This window comes from Pelophylax lessonae (genome assembly GCF_965119305.1).
Source record: "Pelophylax lessonae genome assembly, chromosome: 6".
NCBI classification, from domain to species: Eukaryota; Metazoa; Chordata; class Amphibia; order Anura; family Ranidae; genus Pelophylax; species Pelophylax lessonae.
Genome location: NC_138773.1, coordinates 255,362,078 through 255,383,471, shown reverse-complemented (window position 1 = coordinate 255,383,471; position 21,394 = coordinate 255,362,078). Strand labels below are relative to the sequence as shown.

Sequence of the window (21,394 nt, the reverse complement as noted above, 5' to 3'; positions counted from 1 at the left end):
TAACATTATACAAAAAACTGGGCTAACTTTGCTATTTTGTTTTGTTTTTTTTTTTTTTTTTGTTTTTTAAATTCATTAAAGCGGTTGTAAACCCGAGGAAGAAAAAAAAAAACCTGCAAGACAAAGGCATAATGAGCTAGTATGCATCGCATACTAGCTCATTATGTATTACTTACTGTAGAACAAAGCCCCAACACGGACCCCCGGACATCGCTGCGGGCGCTGCCATGATCCCTCGGCGTCTCTTCCGGGTTCGGTGGTTCCGGCCAATCACATCGTGATTTTCCGGCAAGCTCCCGGCAAGGAAAACTGAAGGTCCCCCCCTTCAGAGCGCATGCGCAGCGGCTGCATGCACTGCAAATATCTCCTAAACCGTGCAGGTTTAGGAGATATTAATTGTACCTACAGGTAAGCCTTATTATAGACTTACCTGTAGGTAAAAGTGTCAAAAAGCGGGATACTCCCGCTTTAAAGTGTATCCCCCCCCCCCCAAAACTGAATTTCAAAGACTTCTGCGCAAATACAGTGTGACAAAAAAGATTGCAACAATCGCTATTTTATTCTCTAGGGTCTCTGCTAAATATATAAAATTGGGGGGTTCTGAGTAATTTTCTAGCAAAAAATACTCTTTTTAACTTGTAAGCAACAGGTGTCAGAAAAAGGCCTGGTCTTTTTTAAGAGGTTAAACTGCCCTATATAGGATCACAGGTCTCTGTGATCATTTCAGAAGCCCAACCCCCATACAGTTAGAATCACTCCTCTAGGGTCACATTTAACCCCTTGATCACCCATACTGTTACTGTCAGACCCCAAATCTCTCCTCTGACATGCCATACATGCTTCTCTGGCTGCTGGTGGCCAGGTAAATAAAGGGGCAGAACCAGAAGTGACAAATACTCATCGCTCCTGGTTTCCAGGGTTACAAATGAGGGGAATGATGTCAGTTCCTCTCGCTGTATCAGGCAGCATTGCTCCCAGCCTCCGTGATGGGGCAGGAGAGGGGGAGGGGGTGGGACCCCCTCCTGCCACGGGTGGGACCCCCTCCTGCCACCCCCTCCTGCCACCCACAGTAGTGATTGAATGGCTAATTGGCCCCTCTGAACACTTCTACCAAAAAGAGAATAGTCAGCTGAACAAAATGATACCGGGGTGATTCCTGTAGGTGCAGGCATTATTCCAGTATTACCACTGAACCCCAATGACGTACGGGTACATCCATTTGGGGGAAGTGGTAAAAGGGGGTTGTGTGTGTGTGTGTGTGTGTGTGTGTGTGTGTGTGTGCGTGCATCTCAATAAAAATTAAAATATCGTTAATTTATTTCAGTAATTCAATTCAAAAAGGGATACTCCTGAATTTATATTGATGCGTTACACACGGAGTGATATATATCAAGCATTTCTTTCTTTTAATTTTGATGATTATGGCTTACAGCTAGTGAAACCAAACCCCAAATTCTGTATGTCAGAAAATTAGAATATTACATAACAATGGAAAAAAAGGGTTTGTAATGGAGAAATGTTGGCTTAATAAAAAAGTATGTCCATGTACAGTATAGTATTCACTCAATACCTGTTCGGGGGCTCCTTTCGCATGAATTATGGCTTGGCACATGACCGGGAATATCGTGGCTATCACTGTAGTAGTGCCGACTACAATGATTGTTTCCAGTTCCACTACAGTCCCTCAGGTATGACGTATGCAAACTCCAAGCTGGAATGTAACTTTGCCATTTAGATTATACCTGGAGTTCAGCTTTAAGCTGTTGTACAGTGACTGTAAGAGAACAATGCAGGTCAACAATGGCAATCTCCACTATTTCTCAGTGCAGGTTTTCTGTAAGAATTCCAGTGCCAATCCTTAGTTTGCATTCATGGTCCTATAGAGAGAGTCTTGGTTGGCATGTCTGTGACATTAAAATCCTTGTTGATTATAGAGTAAGAATATCTGTAGTTCTGCTCTGTTTGTTGTATTTTGCATTAATGGTTTGTAATTCAATGCCTATTTTACAGCACAGTAACTTTTTTTTTTTTTTTCCCTTTTCACAGCAAAAACATGGGGATCAAAGTTCAACGTCCTCGATGTTTCTTTGACATATCAATTAACAATGTTACAGGTAAAACAGAATTCGAAAATAAGGTTTTGTTGTTTGATCATTTCTCAGGTTTTTGTCGGGTGAATGTACGCCTTTTAAAAGAAGTTTGGGAATTTTTTTTTTTTTTTTTATTTGGGTTGATGCAGCATTGGTCTTATGCTTTATCTGTCCCCCTGCCGGCTCTAAGACTAAGAGAACCGAGCTATCAAACACTGCTAATCACTCAGTTATCAGTGCTCTGTGAGCAGAGAGCTGGTAACTGTCAGTCACTTGCTCTCTGCCCCTCCAGCGCTCACTGGAGGGGGTGGCTCAGGTTCTCAGCAGCCAAATGGTTATGATCTTTCCCCAGCCTAGACAAGCTCTCTGACGTCAGGTGACAGCAGGCTTCAGCCCACTGTTGGCTGAAAATAGGTCACTGGAGTGCAGAACAAACTGCAGTCCTGTGATGCACAGCAGAAGTAAAGCCATATGAGCTTCGCCTGTACTCTTTAATTCCTGTACTGGTGAAAGGAAGTTAGGCAATAAGTCCCTATGGGAACATGCATCAGAATCAAAAAATGATTGAGAATCCAATCCATCCCCATCTTAATGGACAAACAATGTGTTTGTTTGGTTTTTTTTTTTTTGGTTTGAGTTTGGGCTCTTTTACACGGTCCGCCTCCGTAGGCGGATCCGTGCTGCTCAGCAGGGATCGATCCGCCGATCCCCGCTGAGCGGGCAGATGACAGCTCCGCTGCCCCATAGAGCTGCATGGAGGATCCGATCAGATCCGCCTAAAAAACGGACAGGCGGATCTGATCGGATCGCCCGTGTGAAAGAGCCCTTTCTGTTTAAAGCTGAGTTCTGGGAATTGCACAAAAAAATACCCTTGCATTGGGCCCTCCACACGCCAGGGGTTAAAAGCTTGTTAGGTCTAATGGAGGAATATGATGTAATATACTTTGTTCCTCGCTTTAGCAAGCTTCCTCCAAGCTGTGTGACCAATCCCTCAGAGCCTCTTCTGTAAAAGCGCTCCAGCTGTTGGTCGTACCGGTATTTCTGCATTGTATGTACGAATGGCAAGGGCCCACCTACAACCCAGGGCATCAGGGAGAAAAAGTGAACGCCAAAAGCCCACCAGATAGAGGAATAGGTTGAATATTACATCTCATTACTCAGCCCCCCTTTCATACTGCAAGGATGTGTTTTTGTGTCATTATACTTTCAAATTACTTGCTATTTTCTTAGTAGCCACTTGAGTACAAGTCTGTAATAACTCCCTCTCTCCAGGCCACTCTTCAGTTTCCTCTGCTGTTATACTTTGACTGTCAATTACTCAGTGTGTACTCATGTAACACTGGACCCTAATGACTTTTATACTTTTTTTTTTTTTTTTGGACTGATGTAACTTTTTTTGTGGTATAATGTAAAAGACAGTTTCCCTTACTTTTTGTTACAATAACAAAATGCCAGGATTTTATTAACACCCCCAAAAGGACCATTTTCAGAAAGTGGACCCCCCATATGGGATGTAATTAAAACAAAGAAATCTTCTGATACTGAAGATGCTTCATCATGGATCTTGGTAATTGTGCAGTAGATGCGGTAGATGCGTACCATATACAATACAGAGGGAGGATATAAAGGGATAAATATACAAGCTGCACAGTGGGAGGATGGAGATTAAGGATAAGAGGTGAAGGCAAAGAAGCATGGTAGAGTTTGGATGTGTAGGAGGGGTGGGGTAGTGAAAAGGTTAGAAATTATCGTTACGGCTTTTACCACGTTTGTGTTGCCATCACAGAAAATAATGAATGATATCTTCCTTGATTAGTTCCTGTTTCCTCCTCCTCCTGTAAGGACTCTCAGATGTAACATAAGTCTGTGTGCATCTAAGATTGTGGCAGTTTGTCTTTTCAATGACCAGCCACAGCAATTTTGGAAATGCAGAGCTTTTTAGAGAGCTAAGGGCTAATTCTGGAGTGACAATTTTAAACAATGCTCAAGAAATTAATGTTCATCTCTTCACTGTTTCACCATTATTTGTTTTTTCTTAATATGATAGGTAGGTGGTTTCACAAATCAAAAAATGTGGCCGTGCATGAATCCACCCACATGGCTGCGTCATTCATTCAGAGATCTGTGAATGAATGATCTACAAGTAACGCGGCTGACTGCTTGTAGTTCTCAGTGAACTGCAAGGGTGGTGATGACTGTCCCCATAGTTCATTGATTATTCCTGCAATTCAGTAACTGCCTACTCGTATCGGAGGTACGGGTACACAGTGTACTGAGTCTGCATGATCCTGGCATTGCACCCGCGATCTGCTTAGTTTGGCTGATTTTGGCTTGAGTTTGGCTATTGCATATCACAATAGGGCTTACAAGGCTTGTGCACGTGTTTGTAGGCATTTAGAAAGTAATAATGCCTCGAACACACGCAACGATTATTGGCCGACCGATCGTCCGACTTTTGTCCAGAGTTGTGTTTTGTTGGTTGGAATGTGCCTAGACTGCACACGAATTTTCTCGGCCAACAAAAATCTACTTCAGAAGTGATGTCATGTGATGGTTTACTTTCCGTGTGTTTTTTCTTTTCTGAGCATGCCCAGCCTTGCTCATCAGATTTTTGTCTGCCGAAATCTGTATTGACTGATGGAAAATCGGCCGTTGTGTTGACGGGCAACAAAAATTTTATAGCATGCGCACCAGATTTTTTTTCGGCCGAAAAGTTGGAGTCGGTTGTCGGAAGCATCATACTAACAAGCCGAAAATCGGCCGATCGGACGTTGGCCGAAAATTCACGGCCAATTATCGACGCGTGTGTACGGGGCTTAAGGCTTTCTAAATACCCATGAACCCTAATGTCATCTTTTCACTTCCAGAGAGGTGAACTGATGAACTAAAGCCTCGTACACACGCAACAATTATTGGCTGTGAATTTTCGGCCAACATCCGATCGGCCGATTTTCGGCTTGTTAGTATGATGCTTCCGACAACCGACTCCAGATTTTTTTCGGCCGAAAAGTCGGTGTGCAGGCTATAAAATTTTTGTTGGCCGTCAACACAACGGCTGATTTTCCGTCAGTCAGTACAGATTTCGGCAGACAAAAATCTGATGAGCAAGACTGGGCATGCTCAGAGAAGAAAAAACACACGGAAAGTAAACCAGAACATGACATCACTTCTGAAGTAGATTTTTGTTGGCCGAGAAAATTTGTGTGCAGTCTAAGCACATTCCAACCAACCAAACACCACTCTGGAAAAAAGTCGGACAATCGGTCGGCCGATAATCGTTGCGTCTGTATGAGGCATTACAGTCTGTTTTCTTTCAGGTGTTAAATAGAACAAACCTATTTTACAATCGGAGAAGGGGCTAATTTTATATATAAAAAAAGAAAATTAGCTGCTAATGCAGCTTTTAGCTTTAGACCCTTGCTTACCATGATGCATTGTGTTCATCCCTGGTTACTTAAGTAACAAGTGTTTTTTTTTTTTTTTTTTTTTTTAATGCAGTGGCGGAAGGAATGGCTGGTGTTCACTTTGTTGCTGATGTTTTCATTTATTTTAGTTAAATAATGAGGATATTAAATTTTTCTTGGTTCTCTTGCAGTTGGAAGAGTGGTCTTTGAGCTGTTTACAGATGTTTGTCCGAAAACATGTGAAAATTTCCGCTGTCTCTGCACAGGTTAGTTAATACATCTATCAATGTAACATACATTTTCCATTGATGCCACGTTCTTGTTTAAAAGTCACTTTTTTATTTAGCTGGGGTTCTGTTTAAATGTATACATGCGCTAAATGATTGGATTACTTAATGTACATGCTATGCATTAAGGTAAAAAACTTTCCAGTTGCTGTTTCTACTCCCTTCCCTAAGTATATATCTGAGTCCTAGATTGATCAGCTCTGTGCCCATCAGTAGGTCTTCTCTCTTCTCACCTTGCTCTCACAAGCTTTGCTAAGAGCAGCAGGAGCCATCGGCTGCCACCGCTGATAGATCAAGTTAGGGAGGAGCAGGGGTTGGACCAATCTGCTCTGTGTGCGTTTATGGATGCCTACAGCCTGGCTCGGGAGTGTGCCCCCATAGCAAGTAGCTTCCTGTGGTAGTCTACAGAGAAGAGGCAGAGTGGACAGCGCCAGCAGGGGACCCCAGAAAAGGAGGTCCAGGGCCACTCAGCAATACCCCTGCACAGGGCAGGCAAGTATAACATCTTTATTGAAAAACGCACAAAATAAAAATCTTCTCGCTTTGACGCACTAAAGCAAAACAAAAATCGTGTAATAGGACATCAGCACAATAAAGATCAAAATACTACTCTTCTAACCTCCCCCTTCTTTTTTTTTTTTTTTTTTTTTTTTAAGTTTTTAAAATAAATGATCTTGAATCCTCTTTAGTAGGCAATGTCCCCTTGCTTGCGCAGGATAATTTGAGCTCTAAGACTTACTGGTACTCTCCTTGTGTGCGCTCCCACAACACTCCTTTCTTCTTTGTAGACAGCACTAAAATCACAAGTGTCGGCTAGTGTTTTACGCTAAAGGGCACGCTGGCTATCATGTGACATTGTTTTGCCCAGTGAATGGTTGCTAAACCTGAGCACTGTCACATGCTCCTTCCTATACCTCAAATCCCCAGAAAATACACCGACTGTAGAAAGAACAGTAGAAAGTGATTCCTTTAATGAGCAAAGGGACAGTGTTTCTTTACAGTGTGTGATTCAGAATAGAAAGGACTGCAGTCTGTGTGGACCGGTAGTGCAGCCTGCATTCCATTAGCTGAAGAGCAGACTTTCTTCATTAGGTAAAAACCCTTCTCTCCTGCATGATTCCGAAGCCCCCCCCCCCCCGCCTAATTTTCTGTTTACCTGAGACCAATCTCAATCTAGTACTGTGCCTGAGAGCAGCAGCTCTCTTCTCTTAACTCCTCCTCACAGGGCAGATTGATAGCTGTGCCATTCAGGTAAGTATAACCGTATGTTATGTTAAATAACATTTTACTATCACTTTAATTATTCATATGTTCAAGGTGTGCATGTATATAGATATTTTCTATCCAAGACTAACTTCATCCCACAGTTTGAGGATCTTTGTTGTACAAAGATCTACATAAATTATTAACCACCTCCTGCCCGACGTATAGACAAATGAGGACAGGCGGGGTACTCTCTTGTTGAGGAACCGTCCTACTCTCAATGCAGGGCGCACATCGCGGTGATCAGCGGTGTGCTGTGTCCCGGGGACACGTGCTTTCCCGATCTCTGTAAAGAGCAGATGATGCGGCTCATTACCCGTGTGATCAGCTGTGCCCAGTCACAGCTAATAACAAGGAAATAAGTAAATAATAACAAGTAAACAAGGAAATGCTGGTTATTGGCTTTCCTCTCCTCACAATGAGAGTGTGGGGAGGGGAGAGCCGATCAGCGGCATTTCCTCAAAGGGGAGACCTGCACTGATTATCAGTGCCCGAAAGCCAGTCAGGGCACTGATTATCAGTGCTCAGCATTGATACCAGTCAGTGCCCAGCAGTGTAGCCTATCAGTGCAGCCTCATCAGCACAAATCAGTGAAGGAGAAAAATTACCTATTTATAAAAAATTTTTTTTTTCTTTAAAATTTTGGGTCTTTTTTTTCTATTAAATACCACCAAAGGAAAGCTCTATCTGTCTTAAAAAAAAATAAAATAAAATAAATATTTATAGAACTCTTCCCCCGCCTATGATTGGTCGTGTGCAGCGACTGCTTCCTGGCGGGTATGATCTGAACACACCTGAGCCCATCATTATTTTTGCACGTTTGCATCTCTAGGCCAGAAAGTGTTTGTGCTTTTCTACTACCCAACAATCACATCCCATATGTGTTTATTTTTTTTACCTGCGCCCATTGTGAGTGCTGAATAAACTTAATGTAGCATCAGCTACATACAGTATACAGCGCTGTTTCGGCAACGGGATGGGGATTTCCTGTTCCACTCCCAGAACAAAATCGAGTTGGGCTGAGTACTGTTCCACCATTCACAGGGAACTTTGTATTCTGTGAGTGAATACAAGGCTTCCTCGGATTGACTTGTATGGAGAGGTGGGTGGATGACGTCACAATCTTCACCTCAGCCAATCATGAAATCTGACGACTTTGCCAAGCAACTTCGGGGAATGCATGGGTAATCTTCCTGTATTGTGGCATTAGGACCCATTAATCAAGATAAGGATCTGACTTGGAGGCAACTTCCATTAAAGTCTATAGGTACAAGTCGGATAGAAGTCGCCTTGAAGTAGTACAGGAACCTTTTTATAAAGTCAGAATGACTTCAGTAGTGCTAATTAAGACCGCTCTCATTGACTAAAATGGGATTTCACATGTCGTCCAACTTGGAGTCTCACAAGTTGGATCCCGAGTTGCGGCAGTGTGAACCGAGCCTTACTGTAATCTCAGAATTTTAGCCTCTGTAAGTTGCACAAAACTGGTAGGTTGCAGTGTTACCTGGATAGGATTAGTAGTTTACTGATTACTAGGGGTAAGAATGGGTGTGGTCCAAACCCTGACGTTGGCTGTTTTTGGGCCAATGAGCTGCAGGCAGGAAATTATCCTTTTTTGTGTATGTTAAGCTGCGGGACAGAAAATCTCCGCTCACAGCTCATTGGCCTAGCAACTTTCAAGTTCAAAGTGAATCCAAGCTCATCATTACGGATTGCGGTCCCTGTCGCATAGGATTGCTTTTAAAGGAGAAGTACAGCCAAAGCTCGTTTGGCTGTGCTTCTCCTGTGTATCCCAGGAGTGCAGTTTGTTTTGCACTCCTGTGACCTGTTTTCAGCAGAGAGCAGACTGAAGTTCGCTCTCTGCTGACGTCACAGAGTTGGTCCAGGCTCAGGCGTCATCACGACCTTGGAGTTGGAATCCGCCAACATGCCTGGACCAGGCTCCTGGTTTAGCCACTTAGCGATGCTTCCTGCCCCCTCCACAGGCCACCAGTGAGCAAGAATTGGGCAGAGCAGAGAGCTGCTGATCAACAGTCAGCCGCTCTCTGCTCACGGAGCTGTGAGAACCGAGCAATCGGCAGGGGCAGACTCTGCATCCACCTAGGTAAGCATGGAAAAGAAGAGAAAAAAAAAACCATCTTTTAAAAAGAAATGGTCATAAGCTGCTTTTGCTGCCTTGATGCTTGGCCATCATGCTAAGACAATGACTTCAGTTCTGAAGCACATATGCAGATCAGAAGGTGTGACTGCACTCTGACGTTCTAATCTGGATGCTTGGTTCAGGTCAGCGACACGAAAAAAATTAAAACCCTCATAGGCAGCTATCCAATGGGATGCCCTGAATTTCTTTGTACAGATTTTTTGTACTGTATGGCAGTATTAGTGCTCTCTTAAACGTCTAGGGATTGTTTTTTGTGTCTAAACTTTTTATTTTATTTTTTTAATGGACAGCTGTAAGAAAAGATTTGTGTGCTGACATTAGCATTTCAATAGTTCAATTCATTACATGGTTCGTATTTCTGGATGAGTATTAAATGTACTTGACATCTTTTCTGTTTTCTTTTTTTAGGTGAAAAGGGTGTTGGGAAAAGCACACAAAAGTCATTGCATTACAAAAACTGCTTGTTCCATCGAGTGGTAAAGGATTTCATGGTTCAGGGAGGAGATTTTAGTGAAGGTAATGACACGTGTTCCTTAATTTAATTCAATAGACAAATCTCTAACATACAAAGGCCTTTGTTACATAAGGGTTGGTGCTACTAGCAATACATTTTTCTAAGTTAAGTTTTTTTTTTTTTGCCAATGTTTAACTTTAAGTTATACAGAATGTGTTCTATACACGTTAAAGCGGTATTAGATTAACTAAACTGCTTTTCTTTTTAAAAATGGGCCCCAGGTGGTTCATTTCATAATGTGCTAGTATGCACTGCATATACACATTATTCCAGACTTGCCTGTGAAACTAAGCCCTTCAGCACTGAGCAGTCACCGCTCCTGGTGCTTCCATCTTCACTGCCTGCCTGGTAAGTGCTGTTCGTGACTTATGTTAAGCTTAAAAAGATGAGTTAAATACTGATCTAAAATTGATAATACAGCCACAGGGGTTATGGCACTTCAAAACATTCAATTCGTCACTATCCTGGCGTTCCTTTTATAGTGCAGTAATTGCTTACACATGTGTTCTTGTTAAAGTGTTCCACTTGTTTGCTCTTTTTGTAGTTTAATTTCTTTTTTTTTTTTTTTAGGCAATGGAAGAGGAGGAGAATCAATATATGGAGGATTTTTTGAAGGTAATAGGATTCAGATTTATGTTTAAATTCTGACAGCCACCATTTTATTGAGTGAGGTCAATACAGTGCATCTGGAAATTATTCACAGCGCTTCCTTTTTTCCACATTTTTTTTTTATGTTATAGCCTTATTTAACAAATTCTACACACAATACCCCATAATGACAATGTGAAAGAAGTTTATTGAAATCTTTACAAATTTATTAAAAATAAAAAAAATCCCAGGTACATAAGTATTCCCAGCCTTTGCCATGACTCTCACAATTGAGCTCAGGTGCATCCTGTTTCCCCTGATCATCCTTGATTTTTTTACAACTTGATTGGAGTCTACCTGTGGTAAATTCAGTTGATTGGACATGATTTGGAAGGGCACACACTTGTCTATATAAGTTCCCACAGTTAACAGTGCAAGTCGGAGCACAACCAAGCCACGAAGTCCAAAGAATTGTATGTAGACCTCTTAGACAGGATTGTGTGGAGGCAAAGATCTAGAGAAGGGTACAGAAATGTTTCTGCAGCATTTAAGGTCCCAATGAGCACAATGGCCTCAATCATCCATACATGGAAAAAGTTTGGAACCACCAGGACTCTTCCTAGAGCGGGCCACCCAGCCAAACTGAGCTGTCAGGGGGGTGACCAAGAACCCGATAATCACTCTAACAGAGCTCCAGCATTTCTCTGTGGAGAGAGAACCTTCCATAAGAACAACCATCTCTGCAGCACTCCACCAATCAGGCCTGTATGGTAGAGTGGCCAGACCGAAGCCACTCCTCAGTAAAAGACACACGGCAGCCCACCTGGAGTTTGCCAAAAGGCATCGGAAGCACTCTCACCATGAGAAACGCATTTCTCTGGTCTGATGAAACAAAGATTGAACTCTTTGGCCTGAATGGCAGTCGTCATTTCTGGAGGAAATCAGGCACCGCTCATCACCTGACCAATACCATCCCTACAGTGAAGCATGGTGGTGGCAGCATCATGCTGTGGGGATGTTTCTCTTTCATTCATTGACGGACACAGCTCCTGATATTCTTAACCATACTGCCCCCTACAGAAAAAGTCTGGCTATGCCCATGGGCAGTCCCAGGGGGTATACTCCCTCTCTCTGCTACAGGTTTTTTTCTGCCCAGTCAGGAGTAAGGACCTAGTTCCTTGCTGGGCTCTTTGGTCCTGGCATTTTTTTTTTCTTTTTAGAACGAAAATTTTTCTCCTGGATTCTTCCTGTAAGATCTACAATCAACTGCCAGCATGGGTGAGGCCTGGGTCCCTGTAAGCCACGCCGGGCCGCCATTTTGTTGTAGCCTGTGTTTCTATACACGACGGCCAGGTTTGTGTAGTCCGGCGCCCATTTTGCTGTGGTTTGCTATTGAAAATAGCGGCGGCCATGACAGTGGAGCCCTGTGGGTGGCCATTTCGGCGGTGGGAGCCCCTCCTCATCCCCTGGTGCTGACTTCTGGATCTTTTTTCTTCCTGATCGCCGCACGTGTAGTGCAGATTATCCTAGTGGCTGCAGGTGCCTGTTTCTGCTGGGTTATGAGTCTGGTGCGGTCCTCTCCCTCTCTGCTGAGGATCGCTTGGTGCTTGGGCTTGGCAACTGGGTGGTGCTGCCAGCGCGGTGGGGCTTGTCCCTTTGCAGTGTATTACACTTTTTGTGGGGTCCCTCTGGGTACTCATAGTCTTTGGAGCACATGTCCCCCACCTGATCCCCTCTGTGGCTGCGGGGCCCTCCAGATCCCGACCATCCATCAATGTGCTGACAGCGGTCCTGGAGTCCTTTGTGTCCCGGGTGGAGGTGGCTTTCGGGCATCGGGCTAGCAAAAAGCGCCCCCCCCCCACCGCCTCATCTGTCTCATCAGATCCTGAACCTTATTCGGCTACAGCGAGCATGGGTCACCCTGCTGGGTCTGCAACCTCGTGCCCAGAATCCTCTGATAGTGAGGATGATTTCCCCACGTCTGCAACTGTGCACGAAAAGGCGCTGGTGGAGTCACTGAATTGTAACTGTGTGTGAGACCCTGAAGATGGAGGACGCAGTTGCGACAGAGGCCCAGGTTCCGTTTAGCACTCACAAGCCACCCAGAGCGGCCAAGGGGTTTTCTTTCCCTGCTGTTTTTGACAGTATTGTCGCTGAAGAGTGGGGTCGACCAAAGCGTCCCCGTGGGCTCCCCAAGCGCTTTACTAGGCCTTACCTCTGAGGAGTTTGTTCTTAAGAAGTGAACTGTTCAACCGGTGTTGGACCCTCTGGTTTCCAGATTGGACAAGGCAACCATGATTCCGGTTGAAGAGTCCCCGGCCTTTAAGGATCCGGCTGACAGGAAGGCGGATGCTGTGGCCCGCAATATGTACACTCTGGCCGGTTCAGCAATGAGGCCGGTATTCACTATTGCCCTGGTGTCCCAGACTCCGAGTAGGCTAAGCTCTTACGCCGTGACCTAGAGGGAGAACCGCTCCGCCCTGCCTTTGCGAGCTGGCGGACCAGCTGGTCCAGGGGCTGCAGTTTATCTGTGATGCCTCCTTCGTATGCGGCTCCCCTAGTGGCTCGGCTCTCCTTTTTTGGCAGTGGTCCTTCAGCTGGTCTTTTGGCTCAAATGCTGGTCTGCGGACCAGACTTCTAAAGGTCTTGACTGATCTTCTTCCTTTTCAAGGAGATCACCTGTTCGGAGATACCCAGGATGACATCATTAAAGGTCTCATAGGGGGGAAGAGTACTCCTTCTTTTTTTTTTTTTTTTTTTCCGCAGGCTACTAAGGGCAAGGTACCCCTGTCGTAGACGTGGGCCTTCCATCTCGATTAGTACGTTTTTTCGTCCCTCAGGGTCAATTGACAAGGGCTCGAAGCCATTCAGGGCCTCCTCTGGAGGATCCAAATGAACCTGGTCTGGCAAGCCTAGAGTCCTGGTGCAAGACAAGTGGGTCCACAAAGTCATTGTCTGGCTACAAGATCGAGTTTCGCTCTTGTCCCCCAGCAAGGTTCAGTCCTTCCAACTTGCGCTTGTCCCCGGGAATGCTTGCAGGGCCTGTTTGGGGCGCTACAACACCTGTTACTTTAAGGGTTGATTGTCCCGGTTCAGAGTCAGGAATGTTTTTAGGGGTTTTACTCAAACCTGTTCCCAGAAAGGAAGGCAAAGTGCATCCAATCCTGGACCTCAAGGCGCTAAACTGCTTTGTGTGGATGCAGAAGTTCAGAATGGAGTCCATTCAATTTTGAACAGTGGTGGCATCCCTGCGTCAGGGTTTCCTCGCCTTTATTGACATCAAGGATTCACATTCCAATATGTGCCGTCACCAGCGTTTTCTCTAATTTGCTGTGGAAAAGGAGCATTTCAGTTTGTGGCGTTACCTTTTGGTCTTGCCTCTGCTACTCCTCGGGTCTTCACAAAAGTTCTAGCCCCAGTGCTAGCCCTGTTACACGAACGTGGGTACGTGTTACTGGGCTACTAGTTTAGCTGGTTTCTGAAATTTCAGACGTCTGTTCCTGGTTCTGTCCACGAAGCTGGACTATCTGGGCCTGACTCTGCCTTAGCCAGAGTGCTCCTTCCTCTGGACAAGCTTCAGAAATTGCAGGCTGCAATTAGTCTCCTGCTGTCCAGCAGATGGTAATCCCTCTGGACTTACATGCGGGTGCTGGACCTAATGGTGTCTACCTTTTTTGAGGTGGTTCCGTTTGCACAGTTCCATACGAGGTCCCTGCAAAGGGAGATTCTGACCAAATGGGTCAAGACTCCGCAGCCTCTGGACAATCCGATCTGGCTGAGTTGGGTAACAAAGGAGTCCCTTATGGTGGCTTCGTTCTCCAGCGCTGGGAAAATTTAACACCCCCCCCCCCCCTTTGTATTGGACAGTGGTCACCACGGATGCCAGCCTGTCTGGCTGTCCGGCTGGGGAGGCCTCCTCAGGAAGCATTCTGCTCAGGGGATCTGGACACTGGAAGAGTCCAGACTACCGATTTAATGTCTTGGAATTCAAGCGATCAGATCATTGGACAGATAGTGTTCAGCGTTGTCCAGTACGCATTCATTTGGACAATGCCATGGCTGTGGCTTATGTCATTCACCAAGGGGCACAAGAAGTATCCTGGTGGCTCTGGAGGTAGACAGCATTCGAAGGTGGGCAGAACAGTTCGTTCCAGCCCTCTCCGCCGTAAACTTTCCCGGGGTGGAAAATTGGCAGGTGGATTACCTCAGTTGGCAGGTGTTGGACCAAGGGGAGTGGTCCCTTCGGCTGGAGGGGTTTCATCAACTATGTCCCTGGTGGGGCACCACCAAGATGGATCTGTTGGCGTCTCGGCTCAACAGAAAGGTGCAGAAGTTGGTCTCTCGCTCAAGGGATCCTCTGGTGGACGCCACAGATGGTCTGGTGGCCCCATGGGGGTCATTATTGTCTGATTTACACGCCTTCCCTCCTTTCAAGCTTCTGCCAAAACTTCTCTGCAGGATTAAAGCAGAAGGGATTCCGGTCATCTTAGGGGCTCCCAACTGGTCTTGCAGCCTTGTAACAACAAAATGTGGAAAAAGTACTGTGAACACTTTCCAGATCTCTACACAGAATAGAAATTCCTATGGCTGTGAGTGGTGTTTTTTATATTTATTTATTTCCCTTTCCCAGTCTGCGTCTCTCACATTACTATTCTGTATTGCTGTCATGACCATCAGAAGTTTATGGTTGTATTTTGTGCCATTGGGTGCATTTTTTTTTTTTGTTTTGGGTGTACTAGAGACTTTGTTAAATAAATTTGTAGGGGAAAAAAATAAAAATCATGACGGCAAATAGAGTATGTAAGGTTCATCGCAGATTTTCAATACCTACACTTGTAGGACACTAACGTCATTATATTTAGGTGCCAGTAGGTCTCCACAGGTGTAAGTGTGAACTTGGAAGCTTGTACTTCACTTTGTCAGAAGCAAAATATGCCTTTTAAGGCCTCATGCACACTGGACATTTTTACAGCTGCTGCTTTTGGCGTCAGATGTTGTTTTTTTTTTTTGTTTGTTTTTTTTTTTTTTTTTTTTGTTTTTTGTTTCTTCATGCAGTAAACTCCCCAGCATGTTACCCTATGTGTCCATGCACACATAGGCTGTTATCAGCAGTTTTACGCAGGGGCGTTTTCTGGCTGGGAAAAAAAACCCAGGTTTTAAGAGGTGTTTTTCAGCTGTGAAAATGCTCAAACGCTGATAAAAGCTTAAAAACACAAAAAAAATGCGGCTATTCAGTGTTTATCAACATTTTTTGAGCCATAAGCTTTTGTGGGACTACAGTTTTGCTAAAAACGCTACAGCTGAAAAAAGCTACTGCAAAAAAGATGAAAAACTCCCACAGCTTTCTACGAACGTTTTGATAACTTCCAGTGCATGAGGCCTAAGGGCTCTTTCACACGGCCACTCCGAATTTTTTTTTTTTTTTTTTTTATTCTGCTCCGGCACTTCACGGACACGGATAACACCGGTGTCATCCACTCCGTATGTCCGCATATCATCCCATCCGTTTGCGGATGATATACGGACATAATGCATGTCTATGGGGATTGCGGATGTCAGCGGATGACACTGCTGACATCCGATTTTGCATCCGTTCCGTTTTTTAAACGGAAGAAAAAATAGGATTCCGTTCCAAAAAACAGAACAGAACTGAAAGGACGAAAATTGGATGTCAGCAGATGGTCATCCGCTGACATCCGCAATCCCATTGACATGCATTATGTCCGTATATCACCCGCAAAAAATGGACATACAGAGCGCCCGTGTGAAAGAGCCCTAAGGCTTCGTTCACATCTAGGCATTGTTATTTTTACAGACCTTTTTATTCATTTATTTTTTTCGGGCATTTTACAGGCATTTTTTTTTTTTTTTTTTTTTTGTACAGCCAATTTTAGGTTGATAAGTGACCAATGGAGAAAAAATAAAAACTCCTGTAATCTGTCAAAAGAAGCTCATGTACTTTTTTGAGCAACAGGTGTTGTACTTAAGGCGACAGAACGCTCATATGTGAACAGGAGCCATTAAAATGAATATGATTTTGTCTTGTTGGGCATTTTTAGAGCTGAGGCTTAGAGCAGATAATCTCCCAAAAATGGCAAGATGTGAACGGAGCCTAAAGGTCATGGAGACAAAGCCAATTATGCTTTGACCTTATTTACAACACTGTTGGTTGCAGTGTCACACATAGGAAATAGAAGATTTCCTTTCAAAATTCTAATAATAAACCTCTCCAAAAGACTCGGTGTGTTTTTTTTTTTTTTTTTTTTTTTGTTTAGCTCAACATTGAGCACAAAAAAAATTTAATTCCTCAGTAATCTATTTGTTACAATTCTTTCCCAAGCAATTGCCATTTATCATGTTCAATGCTGTTGGCTCCTGCAGCTTCCCGAAACTTGTGCTCTTCACACGAAAGGGTTAACAGTGGACAGTGCTATCTCCAGTCTATTGGCTTGGAGGAGCAGGGAAGAGCCTTCCCATCCTAAGCTACATGGCTGTTTGTTTTTATTGATGCACACAGTATAGGGAGATTCAACTCCAGTCCCTGCATGCAAGGGTGGCTCCAAAGAAAGCTGCAAGTGAAAGCAACCTCCGTGAAACTGGAAACCTGGGGCCTACGGTAATGGCACCAGGTTAAAGTGGAATATAGGCAAGGACTAATAATAAATAGGCTGCTTATTCAGTAGCTAATTAAACCAGCTGCTGAAAGTGCTAAAAACTTGAGGGTTCAATGTTACTTTAAAGCATTTATTACTAGGGATGCACCGATCCCATATTCGGATCGGATATCGGTGCTGATATGGCCATTTTAGATGGATCGGTAACATTGACCGATCCACTGGCCGATCCGGTTTTTGCTTGGCCATCCCTTACTAGGTGCAGTAGTAGTATGGGATGGGAGCCGCTACTTCCTGTATAGGTCCGGCTCACAGGCGGAGTGATATCAGATGCACTCCGCCTGTGAATGGAGGAGCCACACACAGGAAGCAGCAGCTTTGCTCTATACTGCAGCCGCTTGCTTTATGTGTAGCTCCGGATCGGTTCCAGTATCGGCGATTTCACAACGCCAGATATCGGTATCGGATCCAAAAGAGTCGGATCGGTGCATCCCTATTTATTACCCCAACACTTCATATTCCTGATATATATTTGCTGTACCATGTACTCGTATGAGAAAGTATCCTGTTCTCTTTCTATTCCTTTATGTGAAATCCCTGGTGTTCCTGCCAGTCCCTCTTCTTTCCTATTAAAAACTGGCCATGCTAAGCAGGAGAGCACACTGTGGTCAGTTCTCTAGCTATGCTGGGAACTCTGTATGCTCTCCTCCAATGCTCAGACTTGTCCTGACATGCCCTCGCTGCACAGCCATTCACTGGGAAGCTCAGTGTACTGCTGCTCCCCTCCCCCTCAGCTCTTATGCAGCTTAGAACAGCGGGAATGTAATCCCTTATAAAAAAGACAAAAAAGGTATTTGTTTTTGTTTTGTTTTCCTATGCTAAAATGTGTTTTTGTATTTTTAAAGCATGCAGGTTCAAACTATAACTGCCTAAAGTGATATTAAAGTCCTTTTTTTTTTTTTTTCTTTAAAAATAAAAAAACTGCTCTACTTAACTGCTCTGTGTAATTGTTTTGCACAGAGCAGCCCAGATTGTCCTCTTCTTGTCATGTTCCCCCATAGCAAGCAGCTTGCTATGGTGGCACCTGAGCCAAGCCGCAGCTCCGTGTGCCCATTCAGACACAGAGCCATGGTTCGGCCCCGTCCCCTCTCCCTCCTGATTGGCTAACTGACTTTGACAGCAGCGGGAGCCAATGGGGCGACTGCTGTTTCTCTGCCATTCAGGAAGGGAGAGTCCCGGACGACCGAGGCACTCGTTCAGATCCCTGGATAGAATTGGGGCTCAGGTAGGTATTAGGGGGGCTGCTACACGCAGGAGGTTATTTTTATCCTAATGCATAGAATGCCCTTATTGCCTTTTTTGTTTTATTTGAACATGTGATATCCTAAATCTATTTTCATAATCTGATTACCTCCCTTTTTGGTTACTTATTGCCATAGAATTTGTCCTTAACTGTCCTAATGAAAAAAAACCTTCAACCTTTATTTAACTACTTGCTGCCCACATACTGAAATTCACTTTAAATGATTTTAATGAACACAAACATGATCTAATACCCTATTTGATAAAATATAAATCATGATGCTATGCTGAGTAAATGGATACCTAACCCGTCACGCTTTAAAATTTCCCACGCTTGTGCAGTGGCAACTAACTAGAATACGTAAAAATCTCCATAGACAATGCTTTAAAAGCCCTTACAGATAGAATTCAAGCACCAGACCTCCTGTGTAACTCTAAACTGGTAATCTATTCTCAATCTGACATTCACGTCTATGCCTCTTGTGGTTCGACTACAGTTTACATTTTGTTTGGGGTGTCTACATATGCATTCATTTTTGTGCGCGAGCCCAGGGGGATGGAGGCACTTAAAATTTTTTTTATACGGTCTCCAATTTTTTTTAAATCCACTTTATTGCTATCACAAGGGATGAACAAATTATGTTGTGATAGCATGGGCAGTGACAGGAACTCTATACTTAGAACGTAAGGGAGTAAAGGAAAGTGCACTAGAGCCGTAAAAAAAAAAAACTCACCATCGTGAATATCTGAATAAAAGTGTGAAATGTCTGCAGCTGCTGCGCACAAAGTGCTAATCACTTGTAAACATGAAAATAAAACGATACAGCGCTCGCAACATATAGAGAACCAAATATAAATGTCCAATAAAAATCAATATCCAAAAAACATCTCCATAAGCACATGAGCACTTTTATGGAGATGTTTTTTGGATATTTATTTTTATTTGGTTCTATATATGGTGCAAGCGCTGTATCGTTTTTTCATTTAAAGCAGTAAAGCGCTTTATTAAATAAGCCCCCAAAAAGCGTGCCATCATGGCACCCCAGGAAGTTGGATCGGTGGAGTGGCAAGCAATCCTACACAAGCTTAGGCTCCGCTGTGGAGCAGGCCCCTACAGGGAGTGCCTGTGTTCCTATCCACACGCTGCCTGCACAGCTTGCAGTGAGAGAGAGACTGTTATGAAACGCGTTGTATCCCTGGCCCGGATTCTTCTGTGATTTCTGTGGGATGTTTAAAGGTGCACACCTGATCTGGTTAATGTGAGTGCATTTGATTTTATTTCATTGTTTTTAGTTTAACAAAGTGTTTTACTGCACTAGTTGTGCGCTTTCTTTTGTGCCCGTATGTTTTGAAGCTGGTCCATCCCCTTGTACAAGAGACCAGGGAGCGCTGCGGCTCAACTAACATGGGGAAAGGACCTAAATATGTCTGTATTCTGTGAAGAATATTATAAGGATATGCCTGCTCAATAAGTGGAAAAGCAACCAAAATTGGTTTGATCAGATGCTTTACAATCGGGTAACGGATTGTACACAACAAACCAGAAGTGACAAAATCCTTGTCTCTTCCAGTTACATAGATTATAGAGATAATCAGGGAATCCCAACTGTCTGTTTTAGTTCTGGGCTCCCCTGTAAAAGTGATGTATAATGGTGGCGGTGGTGGTATAATCTGGTGGCTGTATAATCACTCAGATTGCTTTTACGTGTTAGAGCATCGCCGGCTCTGAAAAAAATGGTGGCAGCCATGACCCTGGTAGAACCCCCATATTCTGAGGATGTATGTCCATTTGTAGGAAGTGCTTAAAGGACATCTACAGGGTAAAGGTTTTAAGTTGTACTGTGGTTGGCCTAATTCATGTAGGTTTTCCTTCTGTTCAGTTGTTTCTGACCTCATATGTTAAAATGGATTCTCTAACCTTCCAGATGAGAACTTCTCTGTTCAACACAACAAGGAATTCCTCCTTTCCATGGCCAATCGGGGCAAGGACACCAATGGCTCACAGTTTTTTATGTATGTATTGGTGAACCTGAATTAATAATATTGAAATGGAGCAAAATTGCAAGCCCCCCTCTGTATGTTACTTTTTTTTTTTTTTTTTTTTCAAGAAGCTCCACACCGAATGGATTTTAAACTTTTTTTTTTTTTTTTCCCCTAAGGAGCAAAATGAGATTAATAGTTCTTAACTCCATACTTTATACATGTACCAAAACATTTTTTCCCTTTTTGTTGAAGGTTGCCAAGGGCATAAATAGTTAAATGTTTTAAAAAAATATTGTATGTTATGCCTTCAGTTTTAAAAAGAGATTTTCTTATAAAACAAAGTTAAGCAGGGCAATAACTTCACACCAGGATATAGCAACTTTACCAGAAAACCTCAATAAAATAGAGGGGTGGGCAGCTATATGGCAAATGAGATGTAATATTGAAAAATGTAAAGTAATACACTTGGGTGCTAAGAATATGCAAGCAAGTTACTTGTTAGGGGGAGAACTGGGTGGGAATAGAGGATGGAAAAGTATTTGGGGGTCTCAATAGATCAGACTGAGCAGAGAATGCAAAGCCAAGCTGCATCAACAAGGTTAGCAGACTCATTTGAAATAGAAACTTCTGCTGGCAGGTACAGAAGAGCCGCTGGCAAGAAAAAAAAAGTCCGGCACATTGCAATCAGTAAAATAAACTTAATTTCTCTATTGGTTATTGACAGACGCAGCTCCATATTCTTCTTAACCAAACACCCACTCACTCTGCTATAGGCATTCAGTATGTTGTTTCTAGATGAGCTCCAGTTGTTTCTGGTTGAGCTCCATGTTACCTGGTTTGGCTAAGTTTAGCCTTTAGGAACTACATTATTTTCTGTGTTGGTTATCCAACTCCTTAATACTGCTTTGGGACGTCCCAATAGTTAAGAAGAATATGGAGCTGCATCTGTCAATGAACGATGGAGAGAACTGTTTTTTTGACTTACCGTAAAATCCTTTTCTCTGACGTTCGTTGACAGACGCAGCACCCGCCCCTCTATATGTGTGTTGGGTTGAGGTTATTTTCTTCTGACACTGCTTGCAACAAAACTGAATGCCTAAAGCAGAGTTAGTGGGTGTATACCCCTAGGGACTGTCCCATAGGCATGGTAAAGATTTTTCTTGCCTAGTGTCCTACTCCTGCTGTACT

The 21,394-nt window shown here is 43.6% G+C and overlaps 1 protein-coding gene across 1 annotated transcript in view; it reads left to right on the top strand.

Moving 5' to 3' along the window:
- Positions 1 to 2,053: 2,053 nt before the first annotated feature.
- The window catches only part of PPIG (peptidylprolyl isomerase G), a gene marked incomplete at its 5' end in the record, with an annotated part of 31,941 nt that continues 12,600 nt past the window's right edge, over positions 2,054 to 21,394 (top strand). The window contains 5 exons of the mRNA XM_082260384.1: positions 2,054 to 2,114; positions 5,686 to 5,760; positions 9,614 to 9,721; positions 10,290 to 10,334; positions 20,149 to 20,236. Of these exons, the coding sequence (XP_082116510.1) occupies positions 2,054 to 2,114; positions 5,686 to 5,760; positions 9,614 to 9,721; positions 10,290 to 10,334; positions 20,149 to 20,236 (377 nt within the window). The remainder of the gene's footprint in view (positions 2,115 to 5,685; positions 5,761 to 9,613; positions 9,722 to 10,289; positions 10,335 to 20,148; positions 20,237 to 21,394) is intronic.